This window comes from Periophthalmus magnuspinnatus, chromosome 5 (assembly GCF_009829125.3).
Source record: "Periophthalmus magnuspinnatus isolate fPerMag1 chromosome 5, fPerMag1.2.pri, whole genome shotgun sequence".
Taxonomy (NCBI): domain Eukaryota; kingdom Metazoa; phylum Chordata; class Actinopteri; order Gobiiformes; family Gobiidae; genus Periophthalmus; species Periophthalmus magnuspinnatus.
Window position 1 is genome coordinate 13,599,617 of NC_047130.1, and position 18,401 is coordinate 13,618,017.

Sequence of the window (18,401 nt, forward strand, 5' to 3'; positions counted from 1 at the left end):
TTTGGTATCAGACAGCAAACTGACCGCGGTGTGATTCGAATCCACACCTCTGAAGAGAATGGAGCATTAACCCAGTGCCTTAGACCACTTGGCCACTCTTTATGAGGTCAACTTATGAGGTCACTTTATGAGGTCTGGGAGGTTACTGCCATATTGGTCTTTGCTTTGCTCACTGATTACAAACATCTGTCTTCAGGGGTGGAGTTTGAAATGTGGACACCTGTTTGATCACACTGGTGTTATACCTCTAGACCCTGCTAGGGGTTTGAAAACAGAAATATCTGGCTGTCAGGACAGTCCTGCGTGATGTCACCAGATACTTAACATTGATGCTTTCCTTTAGAAAAGTCACATAAATGTCCACTTGTATAAACAGCTGTAACATTATTAAAGAGTCATATTATTTCATAGTTGTTTTGACTAAACACAAAGATCTATCCCTGCTCTAATCTAAAATATCATCTTTTTAAAAATAAATATATATTTAACCCTTTAAATGACAGTTTGAAAACCTGAATTTCACATGTAGTGTATAGATCCACAACACCGTGCGCTCAGGTCTCTTAAAGTGACAGAAACCATTTAATGTGAAGCATACATTACACAGGTGAAGTATTTGAACAAAAAATAATTTTTGCAGTAAATTTGACATATTTAAGAATCATTTATGAGGATTCTAAATGTCAATAGAATTAAACTGAGGAAAAATTACAATATACTAGTAGTAAACAGCTCGGGAGAGATCGCTCAGTTACTGAAACATGCATGGATGAATTATAAAACCTCTTCAGGCATGTTTTTGATAAGGGAAGAATGTTTTAACATGGTAGATTTTGCATAATACCCCCTCTTTAATTTAGAATTTTCCAAAAAATCTTGCCTAGTTTTTCATGTTTTTCAATATCATTTTGGTCAAGTTTATAATTTCACACCTAATTCCTATCACTGTTACCTAGCAACTGTACGAGCCAAAACGGCTCTATATTTGACAATAATTATAATGAATACAATTAATTATAATTCTTGTCCTTGAATTTTTGGTGTGGTTGACATATAGAAGTATTTTGTTCTAGATCTCACCAATACTTCCTGTATTTTTCTTCTGAACTTTTTTCACAAACTGCCACCTGACTATTGTTTGCTCTTCCTACAAACATGAGCAACCCGCCACAAATACCACGGCAACAGTATCCATGGGGTGTCAGGGAATTACCTCTACATATGTCGCATCTGCTGTCAAAACAGAATTAGAAGTAAAAGTACAAACATGACCAAAATGGACATAAATATAAAGTTTACCTTTCAGTGAAATTAGTGACTTACATCATATGCACTTTCTTTTAAAAAGCCATAAATTGTGCAAAATTGACTCTTGTGACCTTCAAGCCATTTTTTGTTTTATTCACACCTATTTGAGTAAACCTTTATTATTACTTTGTCTACATCTCCAAAGCTCAAAATGCGATGTTCCACACTGTGATGTCTTGAAGCGGTAGTTTGTTAACAACTACCTTTTACCTTTAGTTCAGTAGAGATTGTAAATCCCTGGGTTGAAATGATCCAAATGATTCTAGTGAAGGTGTGTGGAGTTTAAAAACACAGTGTGACACTTCCTGTATTACTGACTGACATCACAAGGTGGAACAGAGTGTTTTCTGTTTGAGAGAAGAACTCAGCCAAAATATGTTTGTGTGTTAAACATGTGTGAATAAAACAAAACACAACTCCAGGTTTGTTTGTGATGAGGAAACAACATTAGAGCAAAGATCATAAAATAGTGAAGTATGGGCTCTTTAAACTATAGGAAGTTTTGAATGTTGTGGTGTCATGGCAACAACCTATAAACAAATATCACATCCCCGGTGCCATATGTTGCTTTCTTGGTAAATAAAAAAAAAAAAAAGTCTTTTAGTACATGTTTTTCAGAATGTAGATATAAAAACATTTCAGAAACAATAACATAATGCCAGTTTTGCAGTCACAGCTCTGTACTGCCTAAAAACAAACAAAAAACACCCCATTGTTTTAAAATTACTTGAGACCAGAGTTGAAGTCTTGATTTGAGTAGATTGGACTAGTGAATAGGGTTGTCAAAACTGTCAAAAAACATGCTAATCCATACTAAAACTATTGTCTAGTAGATACTCATTTGAGCAGTATGAGAGAACAAAGTATGAACAAAGTATGAACAAAGAAATGAACCTTTCCTGAACAGCTTTAGAACGATCTTGAGCTGTATCAGAATAAGACACAGACTAGTATATACCCATGGACCACTATGGACCTGGACCACTGAGGGATTACACAGATATAAGGCCACATGGGAATAGAAAAGAAAATACTGCCATTAAATGTGGAAAATCCCATTTTATTGTGTTAAGAAAGAGCGTTTGGAACTATCATCATGGTATTGGAATTGGTATTAAGCACCAAGTCTATTCCTTAGTATTGAAATACATCAAATAATGGGGATGACCAGGGACTGCAGATGGAGTAGCAGGAGCTAAATCTGATACAAATCCTCTTTTCTTTTGTAAGATTAAAGCATTAGTACATGGTCTCTGATAAAAAATAAAATAAAAAGAAAGATAAGTAATAAATGCACTTTTTATTTTTTAATGCTAAAATATTTATGTTAAAAACAACTTATGCTAAACAGCTCAATAGTAATATAACTTGCTCGCGTTTATTCAATTACAGATATTTTATTGCTAAAAAATACATATCTTAAAAACTGGGAGCTACTTGACTCCTTAAAGCTATACTGTGGCAACAACTCCATGGAGATAAGCAGGTGGCAGACTCTACACCAGAAAAGTTATATAATGCAACTTTAACACTTAACATTAGTGAAGGTTGACCTGATATTAACTAGTCCAACCCACTCAAATCAAATACAGAGATAAGGATTGTGTTGTCACACCTGGTCCAATACTGTTACTGGCTAATCATTTATGTAAAGGTGAGGTGTTAAATATTAAATTTGCCATTCATTCAAAAGTGTCCTGACTCTATGGTGTGATTCATGTATTTATCGGTAGTGACCATAGACAGTAAATGAACAGAGCTAGCTCACTAGCCGCCACGTTCCAAATAGGAAGTGAGCATGAGCACGATTCGCTTCCGTCAACTCTGGCTCCAATTCAATTTCTACTGAAACATTCTACTGAGAAATGGACTTGTCTCTGTAGCTGAAGCTGTGAGCCTTGCTACTTTGGTCTTTAAACATTCGTATGAACCCACTGTACATGACCCTATGGTTTTTATTTCACCATTTTGTCCCCAAGACATGAACATTCATAACAGATTCATCAGGTTTTTTTCTTTCCCAGAGGTTGGTTCCCAGTGAAGTTAGCAACAGGGTTGGTAGACAGAGATCGTACCTTCAGCAACCTCTCTGCTGATTGGTTCTTTCATTGCCCACTCGAAATATCAAATATGGAACTTATAACTGGAGTTGAATGTAGTGAGTGACATCACTCCCCCTCAGTGCACGTCTATGGTAGTGACCCAGCAGTTTATCAGGTTGTTCCATGGCTCAAATAATTACTTGTTTGGACCAATGAATCTCTATGGACATTTTTAATGCTCTCAACAAAGATAGTGGACTTTACCATTAGTTTTAGCTGTTTGACGATCTATCCTGAGCTTAGTTTTTATAGGGTCATTAATTTTGATGTCACTTCCTGGTCCAAGGCACATCAGCTCATTGAAAACAATGGACATAACATCGCACGTTAAAAAGGATTGCAGTTGTTTAACGCCAACGAGGTTAAAAGTGTGTGCGAGGTTGAGATAAGAAGCTGGCTAGGCTAAGCTAGCATTAGTGTTGACCAGCAGTTAGTGAGATATTCACAGTGGTAATGCCATGTTATGCTAGATTATTACATTATTTACATATTTAATACAATTTGTGGTTAAACATACACTTTTGAAAGGTAACTGTCTCTTGTTTGAAGAATAAGGAACAAAAACAAAGCTAGAAATTAGCAGTGAAGTTGCTGATTGTACCCAGAAGTGACATCATCACTTAACAACCCTACAGCAGTGTATGTTCTGGACTGGAGTTGCAGACAGTTCTTGTAGCAGTGAATGTTCCGCATTGGAGTTGCAGACAGTTGTAGTGGTGTACAGCCTTGTGTTCACTTGTGCGCCTCGGACTCTGACTCCCTCCTGCTCCTTGGCGTGGCAGCCATCTTGTCTCGAAGCAGGGCCTTCCTCTCGAAGAAGTCCACGAGCGGTGTTTCAGTGAGCAGAGAGGCCAGCACCTGCTCAAAACTGATGGACCAATCGGCATCCGCGGTTCGTCCCTGAGGGGAGGTGGAGCTAGGGGCGGGCTCTGTGGGGTCGGAGGCGGAGTCTGCGGGTTTAGAAGCGTGGTTTGTGAAGCGTTTGGCCACTTCCCCGATGCGCAGCAGCAGAGAGGCGACTGTGGCGATGGAATGGTACAACTGCTGCTCACACGAGTCCTCCGAGAACATGCAGTACAGGGTCTTACACAGCTCGATGAACTGCTCCTGAAATACACAAGTACTATTACTACTACAGATACTGCACCATTACTACTACAGCTGCTGATCTGAAAATATGCAGTACAGAGTCTTATATAGCAGTACCAGTGAATGCAGTACCTGGTTCATTCGGGGCAGGTCTTTGATGCTCTCCCTCCTCGGCTCGTTCTCTTTAGCCCACTGTCGCAGATAAAAGCGGTAGTCCTTCACCTTCTCCTCTGAAACACACGGATCAGGGTCACACAGGGGTCATACAGGGTCAGAGAGGGGTCATACGACGGTCAGATGGGACACATAGGGTTCAGGAGAGGTTATACAGGCGGGAGAGGGTCGGAGAGGGTCAAAGGTCACACAGGGTAAGAGAGGAGTCATATGGGTTTATACAAGTTCAGACAGGGGTCATACAAAGATCAGACAGGGGTCATAGAAGGTTATACAAGGTCCCAAAATGCCCGCTGGTTGGTTACCTTTCTTTTCTGAGTTTTCTCCATCAGTTTTCCCTTCTGCTGCAAAAACACAAATGTAAGTAGTTTAAAAAGGTAAAAGTACTAAACAAAATTAAAGATTAAGGGCCTTGACATGCTCCAGCCACCTCCATCATTCTGTATACGCAAGCATGCGCACATCGACCCCGAGCCACCATTGGAACCTGTTCAATGTGTCTCTGCTCTGACTGAGAGATGCAGCGCTGTAAAGTTTGAGCAGAAGGTCGAGAGTCACAGCAGAGAACCAGAGAAAGCACCGGCTCCTCTCCTGCTTCTCTCTGTGCATTAAACCCTGAGCCTGAGCAGGCTGTTCCAAAGGTCAGGAGTCGGACCAGAAAGCACCAGAAAGCACAAAGTGACAACACTTCGTCCTAACTTGAGGCGGTCCAACCACAGCTGATCATTTAGAACACATGTCTCTCAAATGCTCAAGACTTCTCCTCTCTAAAACTCTTGTATCATTCCGAACAAAATATAGAACTTATTTTACCCGAGATAAATAAGAGTTGTGTTGATTCTACAGAAGTCCACACGTTTTCTCAGTCCTCTTGTTATATTTTCCCCCCGTTTTAAATGTGAGCTGCCATACGTCTCTGATTGGTTAATCCGCATGTCAATCATGCCCTCTGGAACTGGGCAGACAGCACATGGCTCCAGACACACTTGTCTTTGTGAAGTGTTGTCAAAGCGTGTGGTTCTGCCTGGACAGGTGATGTAAACTCCTGCTCAGCACTACCCTTCCTCTCCTGCCACTGCTGTGCGATATGTATCTCATTCTATCAGTAATCTGCAGAGAAAATGAATATTTACAGGAGTTGTTTTAAAGCCTTATAAGGCACAGTGTTCAGTGGTGATGTGTGCATCAGAGGACGATGTGCACTGCCCTTTTTACATAAGACAAGAGCTGGAGAAAACTTAAAACGAACAGACCTGAAATCCCATCCTCTTTCCTGTCCTCGGTGGAAGGAAAGGAAGCATCTAAGAAAAGAAGAACAGAGAGAAGGAAGCAAGGAAGGAGAGAGAGGGAAGGAGAGAGGGGAAGAGAAGGGCGGAGGCAAGAAAGGAGAGAAAGAGAGAGAGATGGGGAAAAGAAAGAAAAGAAGAAAGAGAAGGAAGGCAAGAAGGGAAAAGGAATGAAGCAAAAAAGGAGAGACAGGAAAGATGAGAAAGAATGTGATAGACAAGAGGGAAGGACATAAGGAAGGAGATAAAGAAGGAAAGATGGAAAGAAGGTCAGAGAAAAAGAAAGAGTAATAAAGGAAGAGCAATAAGGGATTGGAAGAAGGAAGGGAGAAAAGAAGGGAGAATGGTGAGAAAGGAGCCATATGTATCAGACGAAGTCACAGGGATACACGGGACATGGCTGTACCTTTGTTATTGTCGGGGGTGAAAAACTGAGCGGCCTCTTGAGCTGACTCCGCCTCCTCAGGGGCTAAGGCTGAGGACACAAGGACACAAGGAGGGAAGGATTTAGGAAGGAAGAGAAGAAACAATACCGCTGCACCCACAATCAAGGAAAAGAGAAAATAGTCTATTTGAGCCACTTCCCTCTGGCAGGAGGCTACGGTCCATTGGGACCAGAACCTCTCGCCATAAGAACAGTTTCTTCCCCTCTGCTGTTTGGCTCATGAACACTTTATAATATCCGCACTAAACTGGACACTTTATAACACCGGTCACTTTAATAAGCCACTTTGCACTGTTGTTCTGATGCTGCTGTTGTATATATTTCTCCCTTTAAGTATTTCATTTGATTTTTTTAAGCATATCTTTTTAACTTTGTGCATGCCCTTATTTGTATTTGTATTTATTCAGTGTGTTTATGTTGCACTTTTTCACCGAAGCAAGTTCCTAGTTTGTGAACTGTGTTCACAGACTATGGCAATAAAAGTCTTCTGATTCTGATTCTGATTAAAAAGCTCTACTGTCCCATGTGGCTCCAAACATTGTTGCATTCTTCACTCAGTCATACACAGTGGTGGACTCACTCATGTACTCATGTAAGAGTAATGTTACTTCAAAATAATATTACTCAAGAAGTACAAAGTAGTGGCCAAATAAATGACTCAAGTAAGAATAAAATGTGTGATTTTGAAGTGAATTTAACGGTAAAAGAAAAAAAAATACTGCATAAAATGTGGTATTTTCAGAGGATAGACACAAAAATGAGACAAACTAAATCACATCTGAATCAGCTACAAGAAACAAGAAATGTTCAAATCATTTCATTTTGTCAACATAAAGGTCAAGTCACTTTAGTAAAAGTTGTGGTTCTTCTTCCCACTGTGAGTAAGTCTAAAGTAACAGTACTGTTACTTCAATACAAATATTACTCAAGTAACAGTACTGTGACATTGTACAATATATTACTCAAGTGAGAGTACTGCTACTTCAATACAAATATTACACGAGTAACAGTAAGAGCATGCTACTAGAATAGTACTCTGAAAAGTGCAACTTCTTTAAAAAGTTACTCAAGTAAATGTAACTGAGTAAATGTAACTAGCCACCTCTGATATTGGGGCAGACTCACACTGATATGACCCCATGAGGAGGATAAGACCCTCTTTACCTGGAGGCAGGTGCAGTTTGTAGAGCAGCTTCAGTTTCTCTGTGAGGTCTCCATGGTACATTACAGCTGAGAAGAAAAAACAGGGCAAAACCAGGATCAAACCAGGACTATGGGTGTGCTCACATTTGTGCAGAAACCAAATCAACATTGGCATTAAACCCGTAACTAATTCCGGACTAGATCGGGACTAAACCAGGACAAGAAGGGAACCCAACCACATTTACATTAAGACTCAACCCTGGCCCAAACCAGGACTAAAGTGTGAACGCACCCCAAGCTAGGATTAAGCCAAGCCTAAACCAGCAGCCTCTACAACACAGCTGCCTGAACTTATCCTGGACAGTTCATTTTTAAAAATTATTTTTCTCTTTGGATGAAAACAAACGAAACCTTGGTCTGAAAAAAGAATCTATTCAAATAAATGATCAGAAAATGAACCTCACTGGACTATCCTGGATAAGTTTCTCTTATCCAGATAGACTAACCCAGGATAAGCGGATAAGTGGTAGTTATGAAGTAGGTTCACAACTTGCTCTGTCAACACCAGATTTTTTGAGGGAAAGTGTGGGTTGGGCAAAAATCTACAAGAGCTTTCCATGACCTTTAGAGGACAGCCAAACTCAATGAGGTAAATAATTAGGATGCTTGGAATGTGTAAGGTAAGTGAGGAACAAGAACTAGTTCTGTTTTTTATGTTTGAAGACAGTACAGTGCCTTTAAATTCAGGTCATAGAGATTTACCCTGATAGAAAGTGATCCAGCTTCATATTACCGCTAAACCAGTCACTAACTCTGTAATCCAGGTTCGCAGTCTAAACCAGATCTAAACCATATCTAAACCAGATCTAAACCAGGTTTAACTATATAAAAAGCACATTGAACCAGGACATATCAGGGTCTAAACTGGTCCACAGCTGGTCTTACTGAGGGGGTAGATGAACTCCTTGAAGTTGACAAGTCCATCCTGGTTCTGATCCTGGAGTCTGAAGAGTCGGGCGGCCATGTTGTGGGTGTGGCTGTTCCATCTCCATGGAGACAGCTCTGTGATCAGCTGACTAAAGTGGGCGTGGTCGACCCGGTGTTGCTCCAAATATGGCACCACCAGGTCAGGACCCGCAGAACCTGGACCAGGACCTGGACCCCAGTAACAGCTGCTCATGTGTTTGGACTGGGGACAGAAGGACAAGAAACATTAACACAAATACAAAAGTACTACAAATACTTTTATTATGTATATGTACTAAATGGAAAATACGTAAGCCATTCATTCACGGTCAGTGGTATTAATAATAATAATAATGATGATAATAATAATAATAGATTTGATGTATATTGCACTTTATAGCACTTTGAGGTAGGTAGTGGGTTAAACCTTTTAGAACAGACCTTACTCTCCATAGATATACAACTCTCGTAACTGTAGAATGCTTTGGGGGAAAAAAAAGGTTTTGTCCTGACTTTCAAGAATCACTAATATAAAAGCATTTATGAAGGGTGCTCTTTAAAGGGGGGAGGGTATGATGCAAAATAGATTTTTTTCAGCTTTCTACAATGCTATAACATTGTTCCCTCATCAAAAAGATGCCTGAAGAGGTGTTACATGTCATCCACACATGTTTGAGTATGTGTTAGGTGGTAGCAGTTAATACCTCATACAGGTAAAATACAGGGAGTATTTTATTACTTTAAGACTGTACATTGAATTGAATTGAACTTAAAGTATTCAAGCAGCAGCTGGTATTCAAAACATATAAACAAAACTAAAGTGGTGAAGGCAATATGATCAGAGAGTCTGGTGAAGGACTGTGGACTTGGAGCAGAAATGTTGTGGAATTTTGTGTGTACAAAGGAATACTATGTACACACACACGTACACGTATTCTGACCTTAAAGAGGCAGTAGAGCTCCTCAAGTTCTTCAATGGTAAAAGCCGACTCCGTCATCACCGCGCGCACCTGTAAGTCGGGGCATATGTCATATCAGTCATATCTATCGGGACAGTATCTACAGTCATGTTTAAAGTACCGCAGTACTCATACTTCAAACATTCAAATGAAGTCAAAGTAATTAAAGAAAAACTGACCACACTCCTCTGAGCCGTGTCCTCCAAGCTCTGGATCACCTTCAGTCTCTGTTTGAACCTCATCTGCTCGATCACGTCTGCACGAAGACCTCCGAACCTCTGAGGGACAGGGACAGGGACAGGGACAGGGAGACAGAGACAGAGACAGAGAGAGAGAGAGAGAACAAAAGAGGAGATGAGACAATGAGAGAGGAGGGAAGGAGAGAGGAGAGGGACGTGGACAAAAAGACACAGAAGTACATCTTGAAGTATTTTTGTCTTATTGTTAATATGTGTGCTTCCTAGAAATACAACATGGCGGCACTCGCACTTCACACGGCACTCCGGACAAGCAGGTACCTCCACCAAACCAAGTACTTTCTGATGGATTCTCATGAGTTTGTGAACTCACAAATATTGCACGAATTCATTTTGATGAATTCTACTCTTTCTCTCAGTGAGAGAGTCTTAGAGTGGATTTCCGCAGCACTATGCGGACAGTGCACACTTGAGTTTGCTCTAAAGGCAGAGGGAGTGAGGACACAGAGATCTCCTCTCCGCTTTCCTAATCTCAATTCTTCCCACATCTTTTCTCCTCTTCTTCCCTTCTTTCCTTTCCTCTCCCATTCACTTTCCTTCTCTTCCCATCTCTCCTCTCCTCTTCCTCCTGACCTGGTAAGACTCTTTGATGAGAGTGAAGACATCTATCTGAGGACAGGGAGGATCCTCGGAGGAGACGGCCGAGTGCAGAACTGGGATGTGCTCCTCCACCTCTGGGTTCATCACGTTCTCCAGGTACCTGCCCACAGACAGGTGAGACGGGTGAGACAACATGGAAGAGAGAAGGGGGAGAGCAACAGAGAGGACAACGTGTAGAGATAGGAAGGGAGACAGAACAAAAGGAGGTAAGTAAAAGAAGAGGGGGACAGAAAGAAAGGGAAGCAAGATATGGGGGAAGGAGAAAAAAGAACGAGAGAGAGGTGAGTGAGAATGGCAGAGAAATGGAGGAAGGGAGGTAGATAGGAGTGGAAAAAAGAAAGAGAAGAGAGTAGTCAGTAGAGAAGGGAACACAAAAGAAGGACAGTATTTGAAAAGGAAGAGGACTGAGGAGAGATAGAGGAGAATGTAAAGAGTGAGAGTTCAGCATCAGTAGCTGTAATAATAACTCTGGTGAGTGTTACCTGCCCAGAACTGTCATGGCCTCTCCTTCATCGTTACAGGCTAACAGAGCTTCCATGTTGTCATAGAGAACAGACAGTGCCACCTACAGGACACATTATACATAGGACTTTATTACTTATTTTGATTTATTACAGATTCTAGAGCCTGCTAAACTGCTGCTAAATATGCACTGGTCTATGAACTGGTGGTGATCCAAAAGGCTCCTCCGTGTTTTTAAAGCTCACACTCTGTCACCAAATGCCAAAAGTGCATAGCACCAACTTTGAAGCAGATCCTGTTTTAGTGGCTGTCTTTATACCTTTTGCTGGCACCAGGAGCAAACTGTGGGTCTGAAAACACAAATGTGAAAGTAAAGAGACTTTAAAGCTCCGAGGAGTATTTCTAGACCAGGGGTCAGCGACCCCCTGCCTCTGGAGCCGCATGCTGCTCATTCATCCTTATACTGCGGCCCCGCGTGGCTTGGGAAAATAAATCATAAGTATTTAGTTGAAGTGTATTTTATTTGTGTTGGTTCTTTTTTAAATTGTAGTTTACATTGGAAGATTATTGTGATCTTAAAATATTAAAATAAAATAATATTTTTCGTCACTCAAAATAAGCGTCACACTCGCGGAAGGTGATATACCTGCCAAAACAAAACAAACACCGCTCACACCTCACAGACGACAGCTTACAGTCCTGCATAAAGATGAAAGTAACGTCATACAGCCCTGATTTGCAGACGCTGTTTGCAGAGGTTCAGGAGCAGAAGTCTCTGCAGCATTTCATGGATTTCATAAGTAAGTATAGTTGTTTATACAAATCATAAAGGTAAAAAAACAATATATACAGTGTTATCTTCATTTTAGATGTCAAAAAGTATTTGCTGCTCCCAGTGTTTTTTTTTCCCGTGGAAACCTATCACTGTATGATATCACGAGGTGGAACAAGCTTTTTGAGCCGTAGACTGAAGTGTTTTCTGTAGAGTGGCCCCAGTGGCTCTACATTTAGCTCTGATTACTTCACTTCATGAGGACTGCTCGTGGTATATTTACTACTTATACAAGGTTAAGATTGAACATGAAATGAGCACTATGTATAGCTTTACTCCATGGAGATTTTATTGCTTTGAGTAGAGCATTACAGATCATATCGAGAGGCAAGCAAGCTCACACTCAAAATGCATCTTTTTATTCCAAGGCAGTAAGGCAGTTTTTATTCCAAGAGGTAAGAAAATGCATTCACTCGACTGGCAGACTGATTTTTGACTGGTTTCCTCATAATTTAACTTGACATCATAAAAGTCTAGTATGGTTAGGCGTATCTGGCTGTTTGTGTGTTGGAGTAAGCGGTGTTGGATTCTTTGTTTTGTTTTGTTGAAAATGTAATAACAAGAAACAAATCCAGGTCATTAAAGTAGGTTAAGTAAAAGGGGCTATACCTGGAAGATGACGGTGATGCCATCGCAGAAAAAGGCGTCTATGAGCACTGTGGCGCTGTGGAAGGGAAGAGCCGACAGGAACAGGGTGAGAAACCAGGACAGGGAGATGGAAGACAAGACGCCGAGGCTCTGCATGTGCCCATACAGAGCCGGTAGCTGTGCCTGCGTCAGCTCCTCAAACACCCCTTGGTCCACCAGAGCACCTAAGGGAGACACACAGGGACTGAGCTACGGCTAAGAGAGGGCTCACCCACAAATGTACAGTCCTACTCAGAACCAAACAAGGATTATAGCAGAACTAAGGTGGATGGAGTAATAGCAGTTATTTAGTTTGGTCAGTTTTTTTGTCTCTACAATGGAGAAAATATATTATATGTGGCTGATCCAGACCCTACTGCATTTAAACAAAATGTAAGTAAATTTGCTAAGTAGTAGTAGTATTAATAGAAGTAGTAAGTAGTAGGAGCAGTAGTAGCCATAGCAGTAGCAGTATTACTAGAAGTAGTAGTACTAGGAGCAGTAACAGCAGTAGTAGTAGCAAAAGTAGTAATAAAAGGAGAAGCAGTAATAAAAGCAACAGTAGTGGGAGCAGTAGTCTCAGGAGTAGTAACAGGTTAAAGGTTTATTTATCCCAATAGATAAATGAGACTGTTGTGGCCCTAGGCCTTAAGTTCCTTTCGTTGTTTGTATTTGTCCATTATGTTTAGTGTGTGTTTCCCTGAATCCGTCTACTTTCCCCATGAAATCATAGCTGCGTGAGCCCTTGGCTGTAATTGGAAGACAATTTCCCAGCCTGGCCAATCCTGGGGCCCACCTTCAGCCGCCTCCCCCCATTTAAGAAGATTCGGGACACCTGTTCTGGGCTGGCCAGTATACCATATTTGTGTGTCTCTTTTGTCATGTAACTACAGTGGTAGGTAGTGATGGTGAGATGAAGCCCCATGAAGCATCGATACTTTCAGTCAACTGTGCCGACACATGTACCGACAATTCATAAGGATTCATTTACTCTATGGTGCCACCAAGAGGTCAATAAAATGTACTGCAATCTAGTTTCCACCTCAGCACCATCAATTGAACAAATGTACTACAAAACCAGTGATAGGACCACAGCGAAACACATTATTAGAAATAGGAATGCACTTGTGTTACTTGTAGTAGTGATTCTAATTAAATAAAGAGAATTAAACCCCAATATTTTCATTCATTGGTTTTTATTCAAAAAAGTAGCTTCTCTAAAAAAGCAGGACTAAGGCGGTTCTGCTTTTTTGTGAAGATTTCTCCTGCTTTAGAAAAAATCCGCTCACAGGGCACAGGTGAGGCAGGCGTACACAAGAATGCCACTGCTAACTTATATAAATACACACATATACATGGGCTCTGGATACGCATTTTTCTGTCTCTCCCAGTATTGAAGGAGGTCCTCCAGCCTTGCAGTATTTAGCTTCATCATGTAGCGTCTGTTCTGTTCATTATATTTATGGACAGAATTTCTAGGCGCAGCCAGGGGCCGGAGGGAACCACAGGATTTCATCTCTGCTGTTTGCAGATGATGTTGTCCTGATGGCTTCTTCGAGCCAGGACCTGCAGCAGGCACTGGGGCGGTTTGCAGCCGAGTGTGAAGCGGCTGGGATGAGAATCAGCTCCTCCAAATCCGAGGCCATGGTTCTCGACCGGAAAAAGGTGGTTTGCTCTCTCCGGGTGGGTGGTGAGTCTCTGCCCCAAGTGGAGGAGTTCAAGTATCTCGGGGTCTTGTTCACGAGTGAGGGAAGGATGGAGCGGGAGATTGATAGGTGGATCGGTGCAGCGTCTGCAGTGATGCGGTCGCTGTATCGGTCCGTTGTGGTGAAGAAGGAGCTGAGCCAGAAGGCGAAGCTCTCGATTTACCGGTCAATCTACGTTCCTACCCTCACCTATGGTCATGAGCTCTGAGTAATGACCGAAAGGACAAGGTCGCGGATACAAGCGGCTGAAATGGGCTTCCTCCGCAGAGTGGCCGGGCGCACCCTTAGGGATAGGGTGAGGAGCTCGGTCACACGGGAGGAGCTCGGAGTAGAGCCGCTGCTCCTACACGTTGAGAGGAACCAGTTGAGGTGGCTCGGGCATCTGCTCAGGATGCCTCCTGGACGCCCTAGGGAGGCGTTCTGGGCATGTCCCACCGGGAGGAGGCCCCGGGGAAGACCCAGGACACGCTGGAGGGACTATGTCTCTCGGCTGGCCTGGAAACGCCTTGGGGTCCCACCGGAGGAGCTGGAGGACGTGTCCGGGGTGAGGGAAGTCTGGGAGTCCCTGCTTAGACTGCTGCCCCCGCGACCCGGCTCCGGATAAGCGGAAGAAACTGAATGGATGGATGGATGTAGCGTCTGTTCTCATGTTTTGTGTTTGTGCCTGACATTGTCATCCAGGCGACACCACATGTTGTTACCTGTGCTACAGGTGTTACTCGCGGCAAAATCTGAATCACTTTCTGAATCAGTCACGTGGTAGAGCCAGGCAGCGAGGCTTCGGATATCATCATTTTCAGCTCCTCCCCTAAATGAAGCAAGCCTCGATACACGCATCGCGGAAACGTCCCCTCCCCTACTCGGCACACGCTTCGAAGCCTCGACACGGAGGACACATCACTATACTCTGTGTTTTGAGACATTTGGCCGTGAGTACTGACTCTAAGTTTGTTCGTCAAGATTTTGTTATGTTACTGTAAAATTTGTGTTTTAATTAACTTTACTGCTGTTTTTGTTTAAACCTTGCAAGGTATCGTCTGCTTCAATATTTTTTTGTTCCCTTTAGTTTGCCCTTAATATCCCTGTTCATTAAATGACTTCTTCTTTACCATTTTCCATCTTGGTTTCTTTTGTTACTTCCCTGTCCCCACACGAGCTGGGTCCTAACAGAGACCTCTGCATTTGACCCATAATGCCACTTGGGTATCCCGAAAGTAAGTATCATACCTGTGACTCTAGTGTTGTAGTAGTCTGGCAGCAGTCGCTCACACAGAGCCACCAGGAGCCAGAAGGCCTGCTCCTCCGGACAGTACAAGAGCAGCACTGACGTCACTATGTTCATCGCCTGGAAGGATGCAGCTAATTATACTTCAAATAATGACAAAGATATGTAATAAATGCATTCTGCTTATTCCAAGAGTTCACAGTTCCTTGTGATTGGTTAATCCACCTGTGATTCACTGATGGAGACTGGCCAGTAGAAGGAGTGGGTGTGTCTGTGTTTGAGCATAAAGTTTGATTTAAACAGAAAACTACATCAATACAAAAGATGTACTAGAAATGTGCTGTTTAGTAGTAGGAGCATGTTACTACTATGCATGCTGGGCTTACTACATGCTGTGTGTGTATACTCAAGTGCAGTTGTGATGGTTGCATACTTATCAGATGACCTCCACTCCTCCTATATTACTGTGGTGTATTTTGTGGTGTGAATTGATCAAAATTTGTAATTTATAACCAAAAGTACAAGCAGTAGTTGTAACATCAGAAGAAATAGTAAAAATAGTAGTAGTGGTAGCAGCGGTAGCAGTACTAGCAGCAGTTTGGATAGTACCTGGCAGTAGCCTATTGCAGGGTTACGTTGGGCGTAGGCAGTCAGGACCCTCCTCAAGGCGGAGATCCCGGTCGGGTTCTGGAAAGCCTTGTGTTCAGGCATGGATCTGTGCAGGTCCCTCTCAATCTCGTCCTTGGCCAGAGAGTCCTGGTCTAAGGCCTGGTCCAACAGGTCCGAGTAGAGCCCAGGATGAACCTCCATCTGGACCTGGGCCCCTAGGAGAGAATGTAGACCAGGTTTGAACTGGTTAAGGTCTGATTTCTTCAGAAAACATCTGAAGATTAGCCATAGTCAAAGAATCTGCACCCACAGCATAGACTACACACACTATCCCTGCACTGCAAAAGCCTCTGTCTCCTCTGGTAGGTTAAAGCGGTTTCACGTTTCTGTGTGGTTAAAAAGTTGTCTTCTTGTCTTATACAAAGTCCATAGTATGTTAGTACAGAGTAGAGCTCTACCGCAGTAGAAAGATATCCAGCTTTGTAGTACAAGTTAACCTCACTTTACCTCTATAGTACAGTAGCCTTGTTAGCCACAGCCACAATCCCAAAAGTCTGTCCTGTTTAAAATGTTTACATCTGTTCATACAGTTAGAAGATCACTAAAACAAAAGCAAAACAAAAACTTCCTTGAAGTTCCTTGAATTTTAATATTATACCCTGGTTACACTGTCCGCTTGAAATATCACAAAGGCCACATAAAGACATTTTAACAAACAAATTAATATTACTGTATTCAAATATTATGAACAGAGCATCTACATGTGCCACTGTCCATGGTGCTGAACATGGCACATTTACATTGTGATTAGATAGTGTAGCCTGCTCCTATCCACTCCTGCCTGCTTCTGTCCACTCCTCTCCATCCCTGTCTGCACCTGCCTGCCTCAGTTCGCTCCTGTCCACCCCTGTTTGATCCTGTCTGCTCCTGTCCACCCTGTCTCTTCTTGTCTGCCCCTGTCTGCTCCTGTCTGCCCCTGTCTGCTCCTGTCTGCTCCTGTCTGCTCCTGTCTGCTCCTGTCTGCTCCTGTCTGCTCCTGTCTGCCCCTGTCTGCTCCTGTCTGCCCCTGTCTGCCCCTGTCTGCCCCTGTCTGCCCCTGTCTGCCCCTGTCTGCCCCTGTCTGCCCCTCTGACCCCAGGCTCCTACCTGAGAAGAGCAGCCACAGCTCAGCCCTGAGAGAGTCTGGGATGCCTTTGAGGACCAGGTCGCGGGTTCTGGAGGTCCGGTACATACAGACCCCACGACCGAACTCCGAGAAGTGGAGCCGCCACGCCTCCTCCTTCAGGTGCAGCCTCTTCTGCAACACACACAAATCATACATTCAAAGGTTAATCTACAGCAAAACCGGGAATACAAGAGGCTTAAATGTGGTCTGGCTCTTTAGTAAAAGCCAAAAGTTAAATCCGTCAACTGGACAAAAAGTTGTAGGAGTGAAGACGTTTTGCTGCTCATCCAAGCCACTTCTTCAGTTCTGGTCAGATTGCTAGTGAACACTGCCTTATATCTGTCTGAAGGGAGGAGCCCACTATACTGAAACTGAAAACAGCTTTTGTTTACAGTATACAGCCATTAAGAGGTGTATTAATATGATAAGTATGTCTCAGGCACAGTGCACACAGACCTAGCCTACATACAGAAACTGTAAACAAAAGCTGTTTCCTGTATAGTTAGCTCCCACATAAGAAAAACTCATGTTCTTCACACTCTACATGAAAGGTAGACTGAAGTACAGGAATTGCTCTATTCCTGCCTAAAGAAAAATTATCTACATGACATGGCAGTAAACCTGTGAGCTCATAATGGTCATTCAGCCAATAGAACACTGCAGGATCAACCTGAGACATTTTACTACCAGTGTTCAGCATCAGTTCTTTAACCTTGTTGTACCAGTAGTGGGAGGCATCTGCAAATCCATACACACATTTGTTTAGTTTCCACAGTACATTGTTCACACCTACTTCAGGCGGGGGTCAAATGTAATGTCTCTCGAGAGTTCCATATCCTGCAAAAAGGTAGATGCCCATAGAGTGAACCTTCCACTTGTTTTAACTGGCAACAGCTAACAGCAATCTAAGTGACTCAGATGCACACGTGGGAGAGTCTTTCTGTAAACCTCTTCAAAACCTCTTGCTACAAGCTGTGCCTTTGGGACAATATCATTTGGTTTTTCTTTGAGTGTAAAGACCCATTTACTAGACACAGATTTTTGGACCCTATCTGTGACGTCATCAAAAGCATTATTTTGCCAATCCTTGATTTCTTGCTATTTAAATGAAAAAATCTTTAGCAATAAGAACATCAGCATCCACATCTTCAGACTCAATGTCAAAGTTGTCAACATGTGACCATGTGTCCATTTTTGTCCTCCAGAAGCTTGAAGGCGAGTACAGCGTCAGGCAGAGTCATGTTGTACTTTTTCCTTTGGTTGTATCTCTGCTCAAAGTCAATGATATAGTCTGCTATGGACAGACACTGTCTTTTGTTATTGAGCCAAAATAAGAGTATGCTTTGTATGCACAGATCCACGCATCCAGTTTTGCAAGGAACATTTCCATACCGTTATCCTTGTTCAAATCTTCCGTAGATATTTCGGACGCCGTTTCTCTGGGTC

At 42.5% G+C, this 18,401-nt stretch overlaps 1 protein-coding gene across 2 annotated transcripts in view; it reads right to left on the reverse strand.

The window, feature by feature from the left end:
* Window positions 1–565: 565 nt before the first annotated feature.
* LOC117370916 (TBC1 domain family member 9B-like) overlaps window positions 566–18,401 on the reverse strand; it is a 28,652-nt gene continuing 10,816 nt past the window's right edge. The window contains exons 9-23 of one of the 2 annotated variants that reach the window (XM_055221793.1): window positions 16,937–17,087; window positions 15,791–16,005; window positions 15,184–15,301; window positions 12,233–12,435; window positions 10,812–10,894; window positions 10,303–10,429; window positions 9,652–9,750; window positions 9,455–9,523; window positions 8,493–8,736; window positions 7,569–7,634; window positions 6,366–6,434; window positions 5,927–5,974; window positions 4,979–5,014; window positions 4,632–4,729; window positions 566–4,517 (exon numbers count right to left, since the gene is read on the reverse strand). In XM_055221793.1, coding sequence (XP_055077768.1) covers window positions 4,143–4,517; window positions 4,632–4,729; window positions 4,979–5,014; window positions 5,927–5,974; window positions 6,366–6,434; window positions 7,569–7,634; window positions 8,493–8,736; window positions 9,455–9,523; window positions 9,652–9,750; window positions 10,303–10,429; window positions 10,812–10,894; window positions 12,233–12,435; window positions 15,184–15,301; window positions 15,791–16,005; window positions 16,937–17,087 — 2,001 coding nt within the window. In that variant the 3' untranslated portion in view covers window positions 566–4,142. Of the gene's footprint in view, window positions 4,518–4,631; window positions 4,730–4,978; window positions 5,018–5,926; window positions 5,975–6,365; window positions 6,435–7,568; window positions 7,635–8,492; window positions 8,737–9,454; window positions 9,524–9,651; window positions 9,751–10,302; window positions 10,430–10,811; window positions 10,895–12,232; window positions 12,436–15,183; window positions 15,302–15,790; window positions 16,006–16,936; window positions 17,088–18,401 lie in introns of both variants that reach the window. The other variant, XM_033966468.2, reaches the window with a different exon arrangement.